Below are 18,996 nucleotides of genomic sequence, written 5' to 3' on the forward strand. Positions count from 1 at the left end.
GATGCATATATATATATATATATAATTTAATGTTAGAAATTAAAAACATCTTGATTATTAGTTTTTTTTTTCTTATCATATCTACACATGATATTATAGTAATGATAAGAATTTAAATTTTTATCACTATTGAGTATCTGAAAATTATTGTTTTAATTAGAAAACAAAAATTCTTTCACTTAATGTATATTATTAGTGATAACTTCATATATATATATATATTTGTTCATAATCAATATAAATACTTTTTCATGTGTTTATATATATATATATTAAGATATTAATATTAAATATTTTTTTTAACAACTTGACTTTTCAAATGAGATAATCATGTAATCGATTAATAAGTGTGCATATAAAATATTAAAAGATTATATATATAAGTCTCCTTGACTTGACATGAAATTTTAGGTTAGAATAATCGAGAAAATAAAGCTTTAATCTGTCATTTCATTACTTATAAGTCGAAACAATTATTAAAACAAACCAAATGATTGAAAACTTAAATTTTATTTTCAAATGTTAGAAAATAAAATAATGAACTTTTGCCTTCAAATGTCGATTAAAATCTGGTAATATAATATAGGGAGTGTTTGCGCAGAAAACAATATTGTATCATCCATAATTCTTTAATTTTTTGGTCTCATTGTTACCAATAACTTATTCAGTTGCTTCACTAGAAAGAATGATGAATTTATACTACAATTAATTACTATTATTAAAAAAAAGAATAAATTGCATAATTTTTTTTGTATTTTTAAAATTTAGCTAAAAACTCTATGTGTTAAAAAAATATACAAAAAACTCTATGTGTTAAAAAAATATACAAAAAACTCTCTGTGTTTTTTTAAATATTGCACACTCCCCCTTCCGTTAGGCAAATCCTAAAGGCATCAAATCTTTTGCTGAATTGACTATTATACCCTTTTTATAACACATATAATATAACTATATATAATATAATATAACTACATATATAAAATATAATATGTATATATATATATGAATCTATAGCGGCTACGGCTTTGCTGGTGACATTGCCCAAACTGTTCTGGGCGACATCACCGTCACCTGCTTCCAAGGGGGCAACGTTCCGTTGTGGCTGTCACCCCCTTCTGGAAGGGGCGATGGTGGTTGGCCAGAGAAGAAAGGCGACCTTCGTTGCTAGGCTTGTTGTCGGCCACTATATGCCAGCGAGGAGAAGAAGTAAAAATAACAAATAATTTTTTAAAAATAAAATAAAAATAATTTATTTTATTGAAATTTTAAATATTATTTGTAATAAATAATATAATTTAAACTAATTGAAATTAATTTTTGATATTTTGGTATTTAATCAGTATTATTAAAAAATAAATAAAATATATTTAAATTAATAATAATTTATTTGAGTTAATAATATAATTATTATAAGTAACTTTTACACTGCATATAAATTTTAATATATAAATTTGCATTGTGTTTTATAAATTAAAAATTTTAATTTGTAAAAAATTTCAATACTTCTTAGGTGTTTTATTTTAAATTATATATTTTTATAAATAGGTATAATTTATTATAATATATTTGGACTCAATAAATTATTTAAATTAATTATATATATTTAAATAAAATAATAATATAAATATATTAATTTAAAAAATATTTAATTATGAAAGAAATGGGCATAATAGACATTACACATTTTAAGTAATTCCAAAAAAGGTAAAAAAATGAGGCCCACTCGCCCAATAGGCTAGTGTAACGCTCTCTGATAGTTTCTAATGGGGATGGATTTTTTTGTTGTATTTTATAAAATATGGAGGGTCTTTTGCCCATAAAATTAACAATGGAGTTTTTAGCTTTTTGAAAACACATGGGGGTGTTATGCAATTTATCCAAAAAATTATGGTGAATAAAAATTAATCACGGCTCCGCAACAATCATTGATCGTTGTTTTTGCAAGTGAGGTTAAAACATTAATCATAACTAAAATCATGACAAATATTTTGGACATAGCTAAAAATTATATCAAATATTATTTAATCGTGTTAAAATTGTTTACATTAGTTTTGTTTGACAATGATTAGTAATATTTATTTACTGCGATTTTTAAGTTATGGTTAATTCATAATGTCATGAAACATTAATTTTTTTTTGTAGTGGTTGGTCATACAATGACATAGCACGTAGATTTACTATGCATATACATTATATATTGAAAAAAATATAATTTTAGTCATGTAATTAAAAAATGTGACATTTCTGATCTTGTATAAATTGATTTTCGTAATTAAAATATAGATGTATATATATAGATATGTGAATTGAAATATAAAATATATAATTATTGATGCTACAATTTTAATTTATCGTGTCGATTATCAAATTAATTGTTCCAATGGATGAAGCCACTTGACCACAAATCCAACCGAGTGGGAGTCCCTTTCGGGTTGGGTCCTATTGGTAAGGCTGCTTTTATGTGATTTTCTTGAAGCAATGATTGGTAGCAAATCACACATACATACACACATTCATATGTACGTATATATGTTCATGCAAATTGAATTTTTTATTATAAATTATATTCCACACAAGTATGAATATGACATCATATATTTTATTTAGAAAAAAATTTATACACGTGACATGGCATATGTATACTGAATGGAGTGGAAGATAAAATGAAAACTTTGGAACAAAAATTCTGATCCGTCTGCATGTGTATGTGTGTGTTTGTTAGTTATCATCGTGGGAATCAAACTATAGTGTGTGTGTGTACCTTTACGGACAATGATGTTGCACCAGACAAGGTACGAAGATATTATTTATTATTTGAACTTAAATAGGGTTTTATATAGCGCAAAGCAACACGTAAATGTATGTATCTCTGTGTCCTGGCAAATCGTACCATCGTGACAAAACCTAGTAATAGTATATATATGTTGTATTAAGCGGACAAGTGGCACAGCGGGTCAGAAGACGACGACGATGATGATCGGGCGAAGTTCCAAAGATCTGTCGTCTCGGAGCTCATCATCACCACTTGATTATGATGATCGTGTCTGTCTGCACCACTATTCATGTGTACCAACTGCATCTGATCATCATCGTGGTCGAATGTAAATGAGAATTCTTCGTTCATCGATGACTGGCCGTTGAGCTGAGACGCGACCAGGCGGTCCAGCGCCGCCCAATCGGATGAATACGGCCCGATTTCTGTCAGCAGAACGTTGTTGGCCGTTGATTGGTTGGCAAGTGCTGATGATGATGATGATGGATGATTGATGGTTGGACTGTCGAGTAGTTCGGGAATGTGCATGAAGCCCGATGGTTGATTAGGAAACTGCCCATGTGATTCGGTCTCTTGCTTGCAAGAAGATGATGATGATCTTCCCATGTACATGAGTATCTGATCAAGGACGGCGTCGTTTCTTGGGAGGTTTGCGGACATGATTGGGGTGGATGAAGTGAGGGGGCTTTCCAATGCCTTGTGGTAGTTTTTCTTCTTGAAAACACGGCAGACCACCCAGCCTTCCTCGGGCCCCGATTGTTCGTGTCCAATATTTGAAACCTAATTAATCAAAATTCATAGTATGTTTTGTAAGTAAAAGAACAACGTCTAATGTCTTGAACATTCTTGGAAACTTAAGGTATGAGTGAGATTAATTGTTGGTTGGTTCATGCTAATTGAATGTCTAAATTAACAGTTTTAAATAACCATGATTAAAGTCGGACATGAATCACACACACAAAAAAAAAGATGGTTTCAAGCTCGTGGAATTTTTTATCACATTTTAGTATCACATGTGATTAACACGTGTCCTGTTTGTAAAGTAAATTGTAATTTAAAAGTGAGATAAAAGAACTATACCGATTCAATATATATACATATCAAAAGCTAGCGCAAAAAGTAAGAAAAAAAAATTGAATTTTTAATTCCAAATCATATTTTATTTTTTTAATAAAAGACATCATGCATGTATATAATGATGATATCAGATATTTTATTAAGGGACAATTTTTACTTTTTTTTTTTTGCAAGAAAGTGCTGCATCTCATACATCGCATATTACAATTTACGTACACGTATTGTATATATGTAAGTATGAGATGCATTACTACTTTATAATAGAAAAACATGGTTGAATAGCAATAAAGAGAAAGGAGAAAAAGAGGGTAAAATGATTAATTACATTAGTAGTGGAGTGATCATGAGTGTTGTCGTCAAGCCTGTACTCATGCATGATCCAGTCCGATTTCTGGCCATGTGGAGCTCTCCCTCTATAGAAAACCAGCGTCTTTCTCATCCCAATTCTCCTCAAATTGCTCTGAATCACCTTATCTCGTCCGGTGGCCTTCCAGAAACCGGCAGCCGTCGCCCGGTTTGTCCGTGTCCCCGTCGGATACTTCTTGTCTTTGTGGCTGAAGAAGTACCAGTCATTCTGTGGGGTGGACCCTATTTTGCATTTCTCTGCAAATTAAGGGTAATTAATTACTCATGTTCTTTTTCTTGCATATTAAAACAAACATCCTTAGTACTAGGATTGTTTGATTAGATTACCTTGAATCTCCCAAGGTTCGAGTTTGTTAAGGTCCACCTCCCGGATAACATCGAGGTCGATTTTCTCGCAGGCCAGCTTCTTCCGGAGGTAATATTGCAGGAGTTCCTCTTCGGTGGGGTGGAAACGGAAGCCTGGAGGCACCTTGGAATGTCCGTTCACGGACAAACTCATGTCCTCTGACATTATGGTAATCAATCAACTGATCTGTTATTTGTTTCGCCTGTCGGAATAGGGTATGGTCACTATACTTCTGTTGATGTATTCTTTTTGTGTGTGAAAAGGATTGAAATTAAAAGGGGAGGTGTTGGTGTGTGCGTGAAAAGGTTGGGAGGAGATGATGATTTATATAAAGTGGTGTGGGGAGTGAAAATGCATGGAAAGTTTTGGTGTCATGGGGCTTAGGGTGGGGCCTTAAGCTTGTTCAACAATACCAACCACCTAATTCCGGGGGTGAGGTGGGGTGGGGTGGCAGAAAATTCTTGTCCGAATCTGATTTGATCAGACTAATTCAATAACTAAGTAAGTGTGATATACTTATTTTGTGATTGATTACCTTTCATTAAATTGTACGCCAATTATATGATGAATATATTGTACTTTGCATATAATTTATTCAAATTTTATCGAGTTAGATCCGAACAAAAATTTCCTACAGTGGGTTTTAGTGTAGGGTGGCTAAGGGTGGCTATGTGTGGCAATATATTCAAGGTCCCACTTTTGGATGTTGGAGGGCTCTCATATTCTAAGTTGTGAGCTTCGGGGTCCGAATTTGTCGGTTTAATTATATTTATTACGTAATTAATAAATAATTCAAAATATATAATTATATGAATATGTTAATATTTGTAATATAATTTAAATTAAATTAGTGTGACCCTGTATTATGTATGAAAAATTATAAATTTTAGGGAAATTACAATTATTTCTTTTAAAATTTGATATAATTACAAATACTCTTTCGTTATGTAAAAAATTACAAATATCCCCCTTAAATAGAAAGCAATTATGTAGTTCTTAAATGGTGAAGTAAACAATACTATTTTATCCTTACTGAACGTTTTTAAAAAATAAAAAATATTTGAAAAAATATAAAAAAATTTGAGGGTGGGAAAATAAACAATCTATACAGAATAATAGTTGATAAAAATATTTTAAAAAATTATAATATATATATATATATAATTTATAATTTATATTTTAAAAGTTGATCAATTTCGCCACAAAAATTCTTTACTAGGTTTATTTATAGAACATATTGAAAATAACAATATAATACTATCATGTTTTTACGCATTGAGAAATACTATTCTATAAGTTTCAAATACAATATATACATTTTCTTATTCAATTTAAATAAAAATAGATTATGTAAAAGATATTATCCTATTATCATGTGATATAAATTCTCCTAAAAAAGTATGATTCGTACTGAATGATCTATTAACAAAGTTTCTGAAAGTGAGAATAAAAAAGCATTAGCAACACATTTAATTTCCTTCACAAAAATAATTAACAATATGTGAAACTAATAATATATACAAATATATTTTAAAATTATACGCTAACAATATAAATATGCAATAAAAAAATCGAGAACGATATGAACATAACATAATCAAAATTTTCTAGTAGTTGGGTTCATACGCATTAATTATCATAGTTATTGTAAGATAATTTATTTTTTACTGAATAATTCATTTTACCGTGTTGAATTTTCGACTTAAAGTCATTATTTTTTACTTAATATCGAACTTATTAATTGTTTATAATTTTATCTTATCCTTTTGTCAGTTTCATTTGCTTTTGACGAACCAAAGAATAAAAAATAAATAATGTACTCATAAATCTTAGTCTCTATACATACTCTCACAAATCTTGATTTTTGGCACGCCCTCAATCATAATAAATATAAACACGTTATGTAAAAGATACTATCATATTTGTCCTATGATATAAATGAACTTCTTTTAGAAAAAAACAGTATAATTCATAATATATTGTCTTTTTTATAATCAAGTTTTTGAAAGAAAATAAAATTAGTATCGCCTTTTGATTTTCTTCATAAAAACAAACTTAATAGCATTTGAAATTAATAAAATATAAAAATATTTATATTTCTAAATTACATCCTAAGTATATTTATATATATGGAATAAAAAATTCAAAAAGTACAAACGTACAATATAATATCAATCTATATATATAATAATATAAAAATTCGTATAAATGGAGGGGTAGAGGGGTCCATCCCTAACTGTGACGCCCGACCTTAAAATCTCAAAGAAAAGCACCCTCCAAACTACCACTATCTTCCAATAATCTCTCTCTCTCTCTCTTCCCCCCTCTCTCCAAAACACACACACACACACACTCAATTGCTCATTTTTCTCGTGCAGCCAATATCCTTGGGACAGACAATGATGGGGGGCTTTGGCTTTCGTGGGAAAGAAACACGGTGAATTTTGGAATTTATTTTTTCGAAATATTTTCATGTCACACGAGCTACTGTCCTAACGTAACTTATTGTGCTTGATTTGTCTGATATTTCAGTGTCGTCCTTATATTATTACATACCCATCGTACATATACAAATGTACGTCTCAACTCAGATTCTTGAAGGAGACATACGACCGCTTGTTTCTTTACAACCATCAAAATTTGTATGTAAGATGTGTATTGGATATATACATGCAGGTACGATATCCTTTTTAGCGTTACAAATGATTTTGGATTTCATTTAGATTGATAGTTTTAAATTTTAAATCAAAGAATTTGAAAGTTATTAACATTCAATAAAATATAGTAAAAATTTAAATTTGAAATCATAACTTCAAATTCGTGTCTTGGAGAACTATAAGGTAGCACATAATAAAAAAGATTGCATATCATTATATTTTATCTGATTCATTACATAATTAATACCATTCAAATTCAAGTGCTGATTCAAGACATTAATCATTCAAATTAATGAATATGTTCAAATGTGACAAAAAAACGACAAACTATTATAGAAATAGATATAAACCCTTCTTAATGCATTTGAACTCAAAAAAGAAAAAAAGAAAAGAAAAGAAAAACAAATGTCTCTAATTCCCTATCTCTCTCAGTTGGGTTCACCGCTATGGGGAGGGATGGGATCGATAGGCTAAGGCTGCTCCTCTCTCTATGATGGGCAATTTTGGGGTGCACTGGCTTCTATGGCAATTTTGCCCAGGGATACCTCGATAGAGTACGAGTAAACCTACCTATCTGCCCGTTCCAACATTGTTGTTGGTGTCTCACTTGCCGGTAACTTGCCCAATAAAAATACGACAAGGGTGGGACAAAACTATATATCTATCTTTTTTATATTTAAATTTGATTATAATTATATACGTGAGACGAAATTTATTTTATTTGCCTACTTTCACGAAAGGAAGAACACATGCATTTATCTTGTTAATAAAGACCTCTTAATTAGTAATCGGGAATCTAAGTAAAAAAAAAAAAGTTATCCGCAACTTTTGCTCTTTCTAGAATTAGATCTTAGGTCACAAGAGAATACTCCATTCTTATTTACTTTGATTCTAATAAGCTAACTACTTGTTTGCTATAAATAAAATAATTGAACTTAGTTTGCTCTACTTGAATTGGAATTCAAAGGAAAGAAGGTTTTTTTTCTTCGCGTTTTAACTCGCTCTTTCAAAGGCATTAACTACTTTGGAGGGGGCCAAAGACGACATGTAGAGTGTGAGTCAACCTACATTTGTCAGATTCGTGCAGATTAACCCTAACCACGCAAATCCTGCTGTGGAGGGGTTTCGAGAATCCCCAAGGAAAACGCTCAAGATTATTTCATCGGAGAATAGAACGGGGAGGCTATTGTCAGAGTAACAACGGTATTGGCTAAGCAAGGGGCAAAAAAATGGCTGGCTATGGCTGTTGGCTACTTCATTGGTCGAATGTTATTAGTAGCAACACAAACTTTTTACTAAATAGTGAAAATTCATTGTTAATTTACGCTAGCAACGAATTTAGCAAGAAAAAATATTTACTTGATAATCTGTTTATTGCTGATTTTAACATTAAATATTTTTATTCCTAATTTTGCTAGAAATTTCACCCAATGCAAATATTTGTTAGTAATTTTTTTTAGGGAACTTTCAAATATTTTGTTAAGGCCAGCTACAAAATTTTGCAACATTAAAATTCCGTACCAATTATATTTCGTTCCTAATGTTAATTTGAAAATCACAAAAACTTAAAATCCTTATCACTTGCTAAATTCGTTACTATCACCAATAAATTTACTTCCCATTTCGAACTTTTTTAGATATTAACATAATGTATCATAGTGATGATTAATAATAATTATTTACTATAATTTTTAATTCATAATTATTAAAATATCGATAATAGTAAATTTTCTTCTAACATGCGCGGGCGACAAACACACACACACAACAAACCACTTAATTAGTGATATGATAAATTATTAACGAAAATAACATCACTAAAATTCTAACTTTAATACCGTTATGAGGTCATTGCCCTCGTCTTAATATAATGATGATATTTCCTTTAATTCCTAGAATTCTAACTTTAATCATGAATTTTAGCCAACAAATATTAATTGACGAAGCAACCACTTCTCCCCTTTATTCACTCACTCACTCACCACCATCGCCCTTTTTTCTCTCTCTGCCTCCTTATCTTTAATTCCCACCATATCCACCCTTTCTCATTTGTTGCTTCTACTTTAATTTCTCATTCCCTAATTATTTCATTAATCCTTCTTCTCTCATAAGTCTTCCCGACACGACCACTTTCACCTGCAGATACAAACATTTCAATGCCCGATCAGGTTAGTCAGAGAACATACTGACGTGGGGTGACGGCACAATCTTATAGGCCTGCACCATGAATTAGTCAAGTCCTATAATTAAGTTAATTTGTTCAAACCTTTTATCCAACTTATTTGAGCTTCCGTCAGTAATTTTATTGCAAGAAGTATGATTTTTTGTCGTGATTACTAATATCTGATGTGGGGTATGGGTCTCAACTAGGCACTGAGCCCTTCCAGGCGCAACTCAACCATGGTTCTTGGGGTGTTCAATGAAATTATTGATCGACCTAACCTAATGCATCGTAATTAATGGGTTAAGGGTGAGTTGGGTTGGTCTTGGCTATTAAAAAAAAGAAAAATCATAATTTAGCAATCGGATTTGAATTTATACTTACGTGGACCGCAAACATTGCGATAATAGCAATAATATAAAAAATTAGAATTTTTTATAAAGGTATCATCTTAATATCTTATTTTAGTTTAAATAATATTCTTTTAATATTTTTATATTATTATGATCAATTTCCTATATAATTTAATCAAAAATATGAATTTTTCACAATCTTATAATATTATTCATAAAAATATCAAATTGGTAACTTTTTTAAATTTATTTGTATTCTTCTTTAAAATAATATGTAACCATGTATAGTAATTACATTAATTACTACACACATATTCTTAGCACTTTAGATTTTATAAATAATCAATTAATAAAAATGTGTAAATTATCATTATATTGTCAATTTATAGTGTTAAGACTGTTATCTTTAATTAATTTGAAAAATTATCTTATTTCTTTCATTGAAAACAGAAAATCTTCTTTTACTATTAAACATAATAAAACATTTTCTCCACTTACCATGCAATAAATTAATGTAATATATATGTATTATATGCATATCATGTATGGTATAATAACAATATTTTATTATATAAATAGATAATCTTTTAATAATTAAAAAAAATTGAGAAATAAAATAAGACAAAGAGTCTTCTGCAAACTGTTCAATGCCTTCACTCCACTTTTAATTATATTGTTTGAGATTTCTGATTCTCTTCTAAATTTAGAGAACAGATGTACTAAGTACCCCCACAAAAAGTATAAGCCTAAAAAATCAATTACAGACTTTGCTAAGCTAGAAATAGAAAATGATAGTGCATTTGGTAAAACAAAAAAAGTTAGACATTGAAGGAATTAGAAATTTTTTTAGCAAAGATGGTCATTGATGAACTACCTTTCAAAATGGTAGAGGGGGAGGGTTTTAGAGCTTATTCTCAAGCTTTACAACTTAAATTTGTAATTCCAAGTCACATCACTGTTGCGAGAGATTGCATGAAACTCTCTATGTTGAAAAGAACAAAGCAGTGAAAAAACTTTTAAAATCACAATGTTTATGTCTTACCACTGCTACCTGGACGTCAATTTAAAATTTAAATTATATGTGGCTTACTGCTCATTGGATTGATGATTCATGGAAATTGCAAAAGAGAATTTTGAACTTTGTGGTTGAGAATCACAAAGAAGCCGCAATAGGAAAAGTCATAGAGGAGTGGAATATCGAAGACGTTTGAACTCTTATAGTTGATAATGCCTCATCAATTGATCTTATTATTGATTACTTGAAAAGAAATACCAAATGAAAAAGATCGATTCTTGATAAAAGATTCTTGCATGTGAGGTGTTGTGCACATATTGTGAATCTCACTGTGAAAGATGGCTTAAATGATCAAAGTAAATGTATTATCAGGATTCACAATGCAATCAAATATGTGAGGTCTTCTCCTTCCAGGTTCCGAATTTTCAAAAATGTGTTGATATGATGAATCAAAACATTTTGTGAGTCTTGACATCGGTGGTAGGAGGTGGAACTCGATATACTTGATGTTGGATCATGTTGAAAAATTTGAATGGGCTTTTAAGCGGTTAGAAAGGAAAGATAACGCATATGCTCGTTACTTTGATAACTATGATGATGTTGAAGATTTTGTTGATAATGAGAAGTGGAAAAGTAGGGGGAAACTTTTAATTGGTCCTCCTAGTTTTCAAGATTGGATGGATGCTCGGCATTTTGTGAAATTTTTAAATTATTTTACTCTATCACTTTAAAGATGTTAGTGTGTTCATATATCACATCAAACACATTCTTTCATGAATTGGCGAGCATATGTGCTAATATTGCAAATTTGGTCAAAAGTAAGGACATTTTCTTGCAGAGATGGTTACAAGAATGAAACAAAGTTTGATAAATATTGGTCAAATATTAAAAATATGAATGAGTCGTTGTTTGTTGTCATGGTACTTGATCCTCGTTATAAGATGAAGTGTGTGTCTTATTGTTTGAATTTTATGTACGGGATTGAGAGCTCTAATGCATTGAATTTGGAGAGAAATATTGAGCATGCATTAAATGACCTCTGTTATTATTACTTGAAACCTTATGATTCTCATACTTCGCAAGTTAGGAGTGATACTCCTAGCCAACAATTCAAGATTCTGAAGTTGATGAATTTGGAGATGTAATCAAGCTTATAGAGTCAGGATTTGACAAACACTTAGAAGAAAATGAGAATGTACAACGTAAACCAGAGTTGTTACAATATTTAAGTAAACCTCATGAGAAAAGGGATGAGGCTTTTGATATCTTAAATTGGTGGAAGACAAACTCTTCAAGATATCTAATTCTTTCTCTAGTGTCGAAGGATATTTTGGCTACTCCTATATCCACCATTAGCTCTGAGCAAGCATTTAGCACAAGTGGTCGACTACTACTTGATCTCTATAGGAACTCTTTAGATCCAAAAATAGTAGAAGCCCTCATATGTACTTAAAGCTGGTTGTGTTAAAAACCAATTAATATTGAATAGGTAGTAGGTGAGCACAAGAAGTATGAAAAAATGCATGAAGGTACACTACTTTTCTATTGCTTTAATTTCTTTATATATTTCTGTTAGTAATTTTTTATTTTCCATTAAAAGTGATAACACATGTACAACGTTTTTGTGTTAACAATTATGGATTACCTTTGCAAAGTTTATGGTTGCAAGCTCAAGCATAGCACATGAAATTGATGATTGAAATTCATGAACATGGTATATTTATATTCTTTATGTCCTTTTATAATTACACGAAATATGAATTTTGGTAATACATATTTTTTTTGTTGTAGGTTTTGAAGTTCATAAAGTTATAATACATCAAAACTCGAAAGCTCAAATAGTTGGTATTTATAGTTTATACTAGAGAATGTTTCTTGAAACTTGAGAGATAATCATAGAATGAATGTCATTTGTATGTTTTGTGACTTCAGAATACGTATTTTGAATTTACAAATTTAATGTCTTTATAATAATTGAACTTATTTAATTGTATATGTGATAGACTTTACATTAAAGACAGCCCAACTCAGGGTTATTTATTTTTTATTAAAAAATATATTAATATAATTTTTTAAAATATGTTAATATTAATATGTCGAGTCGTGATTTTACTAAAAAAGTTAATTTTTTTTCAGCAAAAATGGCCAAGTCGTGATCATAAATTATTAATAGATCTCACAAAATAAAATAAAATAAAATATAATTTAATTCATTGATTATATATACATTATGAATTGAATTCTACCAAATTTTTAATAATTAATTATCTCGAGTGTCGTGTAACTTGAAATTATTTTTTTCAGCCCCGCAACATGTTCAACTAAGATCATTTTACAAATTAAATACAGAAACTTATAATATTAATTTATTATAAACTTAATTATTTATGGTGTAGCTAGTGAATGTGATGGTGTAGTTTGCATGAGAAGCAAGCTCAAAAATTCAGGGTTGTTATCAGTATCACTCTTCCATCATTCTCATTTCTACCTCTTAGTTATCATGCACACATCAAACTGTTGGGATTGGAGACCACCCAATTTTTTACTTAACTCTTGCTAGCTACCTACCTACCTATAATAATAGTGTCTAATAATGCACATTCCCTACTAATTGTATCCTTTTATTTTATTTATTTTATGTCAACTCAACTTTTTTCTCCATACAGTAATTGGAGTACTTTTGTATAATTAATTAATTTCTCTTTTATGAATTTCTTTTTCTTATTATATGATTTTGAAATCGTGATTATAATGTGCGTTTACGACAAATTTCAACGTTCTAAAGAGCCTACGCATGTAGATTGGCTATGCTTTGGTGACTGATTGTCCACATCATCATAGTGTCATCTAGTTGTATGTATAAATATAATCTAATTATAATTAGTAACTACAAGATCAAATTGATTTTTGTTATTTCTTTTGGATTTCGTATTATTTTTTCTTTTCCATGTTATTGTATGCATTGGGGTTGGAGAATTTTATTTTTATTTTAAGATGAATTAATTAGATTCTAAAATTTTTACACACTAAAAAAAGATTCAACGATCATTAAAATAATAAATAATATATAGTAAGTAAGAATATAAGGATCACTTGAAAAAAATTGAACGGCATTAGTTTCAGTTGACGAAAAAAAAAAACAAGTAATCTAAATATATGAAAATAGAAAATAATTTGTCGCTGACTACAAAGAAAAAAAAAGAGGAATTGTATAATATGCAGAATATGTCCGGCTTACTGCAGATTAAAGTTGTAAGGTTTTGGACACTAATCGAGATCGAGTTTCGAGGCTGTTGTATGAGAGGGTTATGGTCTTCACTAAGAATCTGCATAAAGCTGCTTTTTAAGACATAAAGAGATTCGCAATTGTCTAATTATTACTTAATGATTTATAGCAACGTGCATGATCAGTTGTTGCCGAATGACATAACCGAAGATGCCTTTAATTATACGTACGTACGACATATCCTCTCCAATTATATCTATATATATATATATATTATTATAAAAAAAAAAACCTAAACAACTTGCATATTATAAGACCCTTCTAGCTAATATCAACTTTTTATAAAACAAAATAATAATAACAATAATTAGTTCATCCCTTTTTTGGCAAATAATCATAGTGGAAGTCTTGACATATAACTTCTTTTTTTGTTTATGACAAATTGAAGCAAATAATAAATGTTTGTCAAACTATTACTCTCATAAAATTAATAATTCGTCATTTTGTTGTTTAGGCCTTTAGGTCGCATCATGTGTGGTGGATTATTCTCATAATTAACCACAACTTCACAATATACGAGACTATAGTATTAGTTACAACTGAAAATTATGACAAATATTCTGATCAGAGCTAAAACCAGGCTCGTTTATAGCATAGAAAACAATCCATATTTTTTAGTGCAAAAAAGCATCGAACCATTATTTCAATTTCCTTGGCCGAAATTATATTTTCGCATGGTGCTGCTGGACTCCGACAACACATGTAAAAACCAATGCTCTGTGTTCTCATGTATGTAGAACTGAACTTTATTCCTACAAAGGGTTTTGTTCATAAATGTGATTGAATAGGTTTTTGGCCTGAACTGGAAAGTGTTATTAATGGTAAATTTTGTTTCACTTTTTCTCAACTTCAAGTCCTGTCATCATAGAGAAAGTTCATTAATTAGTTCGTACCTTAATTATCGTCAATGTTGTTGAGTAAAAGGAAAGCAATTACTCGATGTACAAATAATTGGATTTTTCATGTTGTCTTGGATAATACTAAAATAAATTTACGGTCTTATATTTTGATTCAAATCCACTTTGGTCAGACTTGAATTAATTATATAGCAAATGGATACTCATGTCGTGTGATTGATGTATAATTTAATAAAGGTGACCGATCACACGACAAGTATATCATATTTGTTGTGTGATTGGTTTGATCTGATCAGATTTGATTTGAGAAAGAATTGCTCGTGTTCCTAACTTTTGTTGATTGCCCTAATTTATGCGACAAGCAATTAATGTTTATATATTATAGTCAATTTTTGCCTAGAAAAATAAAACTCAATTATCACGTTTAATTATTTTCATAATTTTAGGGATCCTAAGATCAGCTGATTTAGGTGGCAATATATGTTCTCTTTTCCATTTATAACTTTGCTTCTAAAAGGGTGTGAGATTATTTTTTTCAAACCAACAATTAATTTATGTGTTTAAGCTAATGGTATAGAATAGATTGGAAAAATGCATTTTTGGTCCTGTAATTATGGTGGCATTTTTTAATCCAATCGTACTTTGATTTTGCAATTGAGGATAATAATTATTTTTAAAAAAAAATAAAATATTACATTCAGTCTAATTTCTTTCATCCCTAAAAAATATAGGACGAAAAATGCATTCTACTCGAGATGGATATATTGAACTTATAATGAATTTGAAAATTACTAAGTGAATCGTAATATAATTAAACTGTGAACAATAATAGATTGATCGCATGCATTTTACACAAAAACCCCTCAAATTTATTAATCATTCAAAAATAATTACTCTAACCCTTGACAACATTTTGTTTCTCATTCAAATGTATATATAGCATTTACCACTTTCGTTACATCTTTTGAATTTTCTTCCGACACTAAATAAGCTAAATTTGGCCCCATCGATTGCACAATTAATTAAAATAATGCATCCTAGAAAAAATAATTATAGACTTTTGATATATAATTTCGTAATTACGCTAGAAGAAATATGACTTTTCGTTATGATCAATTATCATGATTAAAAAAAATTGTGATGAATACTAATTAACCACGGTTACACAATGATTATTGATCATTGTTTATACAAGTGAGGTCAAAGCATTAGCTACAACTAAAAATTATGATATATATTTGGTCATAAGTAAAATTACGATGAATATTAATTAATTAACGGTGGTCAAAATTTAATTAATTTTTTTAATATTAATTTTATTTGATCATGATAAACATATATAATTGCTTTGTTATGATTTTTAGACAATAGTAATTTATAATATCTGAAATAATTAAATATGCTGTAGTGTTAATTTGAGTTTGGACTATATTGGGCTAAATCACGAATTTCTATCAAAATCACAAGTCCCAAGTCTACCAACGATAAAACCTGCGGGCCGCAGTATTCAAAGCCCAAGGAATCCAGCCCAACTTCCGATCTAGTTTCCGGCGGTTTGTAATCTCAACCTTCCAAGGCCCAATCAGGAAGAAAGCCCACAATTGTGTGTGGCCCAACAAGAAGATCAGGGCACCCCTAACCCAATTATAAGAGTTCAGCAATCAGGCCACCTGCAGCCTGCTAATGACCTAAGATGGGCGCACTAAAGGAGTTTCCGACTACTCCAACACCTCAATATGGTGGACCTGAACATGAGTGGATCCACTCAAGAACACGGCTTAAGGGTGAAATAACGCACAACTAAAGCAGTAATTTATGATTAATCGGATCAAAGGGATGTTCCATTTGATAATTCAGGGATGTTCGATGTAATTGAAATGCAGAAAGAAACCGTACACCATGCGTAATAACAAGTGGCTAAGGATAAATGAAAAAGAGGAATAGAAAATACTGATCGGTTGTCGAAGCCGTTAAGATTAATTACTGATTATACACTGTAACAATAGTGAAACTAGGTTGAATCCCCAGAGAACTAGATTAATTGTTTAGTCAAATTGTGGTAACCGAATGGGAGGAGTTTGAATTAAAAATTATTACTAACTAATATAAACTAAACAAAAAGTAAAGATAAATTATGAGGAAGAAATCGGTATAGAAGAATTCCGACTCGAGAGTATATCACACAATCATTATGTTAATCATTGATCACACAAGATTAATTTTACAACCAAGCATTCAACTTTGAAATCTATTAGGATAGCCATGATAAATTTCTATTTTTTTATTATAATTGACTTGACTCAAGCATTTAAATTAAAATTTTATTTAATATATACATGTATAAAAATAATATTATTTATACATGTAATACATATATAATATGTATATGCATATAATACATATTTTTATTTATAAATATTTTATTTAATAAAATATTTTATACATAGTACGTATATATTAAATAATATAAAAAATACAAAATGAAAATGACATAGAAAATTCAATCCACAAAGAAAAACTACAATAACTGTTGTTTGCAGTTTGCACTAATTAAAACTTAGCAAGCTATCCTTGTTGGAAGATGCTGTATTTTTGCTGCTGGAAAGACTCCACTGATCGGAAAATCCTCCGGCGAACACAGTCCCGCATTTCGCCACCGTTCTGACACTCTCAATCAGCTCCTCCGTCTTCGCCTCTTCCGACAAAATCTCCAGCAGCTGCTCCGGCCTTATAACCACCTTCACTTTCCAAAACCCGCGCCGCACTTGACCCTCCTGATCCTCCGGCAACCTCTTCTCCAATCCCCGGCTGTCGAACGACATCCTATACTGCGGAGCAGCCATTCTCTGCGGCGTGCTGTTCGACCTCACGCATCCCATACGGGCCGGCGTTAATCCTCCGTTGGTAAGGTCCATCAGAGGAAGCAAACGATACGACTCGCCAACGAGGAGTTCTTGGCTGTGGGGAAGTGGCGTCCAGAAGAGATCATGGCTCCGGAATATTTCGTGGCCAGGGAACTCATCGATGATGGATTCAACGGTGACTGGTGCATGAAATTCCATTACGCCGTTTGATGTCGCAACTCTAATTACTGATTGGTGGCCGTCTCCCATCCCTCCGACGAACAGACAATTCCCCATCTCACTATAACACAAAGTCATCAAGAAAGCAGTAGCATTTAATATTTGGAGGGTGATTTAAATAAAGTAAAGATGAATAGGAGGGGGAAAAGTTGGTCGCAGCAATTTTGCTTTCGTTCTTTAGTGATTCGACACAGATTACATTTTCTATTCAAAGTCTGTTTTGTTTTCTATTCTAATTAATATACACACTTTATGAATATAAAGATTATATTATTTATTTTATTTTGATAGATATTTTACACACACAATATATATATATATTAAATAAAAAAAATATAATAACATTTAAATTGGAAAATCTAAAATCTGGATTCCACGTGCCAACAAAATTAATATAATATATTATTAGAAGAAATATAATATTTAATTATGACTAATTACTATGGTTAAAAATAAACAGTCACAACAAATAGTTATTGACCATGGTCACGTAACGCTTGTTGGCTATAATTTTTACGATTGTGGTTAAAATATTTGTTGTGGCTAAAAACCATGACAAAAAAAATGAGTTAAATACATTTTGCATCTTGAACTATACATAAAGTGCATTTACACCCCTAAACTATAAAATGTAACAAAATAGCCCCTCATAATATGGACTAATTTTTTAATGACGATAATAACATTATTATTTACATCCTTAAAATATATCTATTGCAATCATTCTCCTAAATATAATTTCAATTATTATAAAAATTTTATTTAAAACAAACACTATCCTTGGCACCCCTTTGGGGGATTACATATCTTTCTTTCTTTATTTAATTAATATGTGTTGCACCCTCCAAAGATGTTCACTTTTTAATTGTTTCTGGTGATCAGTGTTATTTGCAATCAATGGGAAATAAGATATTTAAATTTTACAAAAAAAAAAAAATTGTAGGAGAGACACTAAAAAAATAGACTTATAGCTATAAATTTTTTGCAATGGACACTTCCATTGCAAATTTGCAATGACTTTT

The 18,996-nt window shown here is 30.3% G+C and overlaps 2 protein-coding genes and 1 long non-coding RNA gene across 3 annotated transcripts; 1 reads left to right on the plus strand and 2 right to left on the minus strand.

Moving 5' to 3' along the window:
• Nucleotides 1-2,691: 2,691 nt before the first annotated feature.
• On the minus strand, nt 2,692-4,732 carry LOC105156298 (NAC domain-containing protein 43). Its single transcript, XM_011072394.3, has 3 exons — nt 4,544-4,732; nt 4,176-4,453; nt 2,692-3,553 (listed from the first exon to the last, which is right to left on the minus strand). Exons 1-3 carry the CDS (start codon nt 4,725-4,727, stop codon nt 2,930-2,932), a joined length of 1,086 nt encoding a protein of 361 aa, XP_011070696.1. The 5' UTR covers nt 4,728-4,732; the 3' UTR covers nt 2,692-2,929.
• LOC110011470 (uncharacterized) lies at nt 4,318-7,265 on the plus strand. Its single transcript, XR_002286487.2, has 4 exons — nt 4,318-4,466; nt 4,615-4,731; nt 6,941-6,999; nt 7,095-7,265. It is a non-coding gene; the product is annotated as an uncharacterized LOC110011470 (long non-coding RNA).
• A 10,063-nt stretch (nt 7,266-17,328) lies between these two features.
• Nucleotides 17,329-18,202, minus strand: LOC105156299 (uncharacterized). The gene has a single exon (XM_011072396.3). The coding sequence runs from the start codon at nt 18,050-18,052 to the stop codon at nt 17,438-17,440; it is 615 nt and encodes a 204-aa protein (XP_011070698.3). The 5' UTR covers nt 18,053-18,202; the 3' UTR covers nt 17,329-17,437.
• Nucleotides 18,203-18,996: the final 794 nt, after the last annotated feature.

Source organism: Sesamum indicum, linkage group LG2 (genome assembly GCF_026168435.1).
Source record: "Sesamum indicum cultivar Baizhima isolate 11 linkage group LG2, ASM2616843v1, whole genome shotgun sequence".
Classification (NCBI taxonomy): domain Eukaryota; kingdom Viridiplantae; phylum Streptophyta; class Magnoliopsida; order Lamiales; family Pedaliaceae; genus Sesamum; species Sesamum indicum.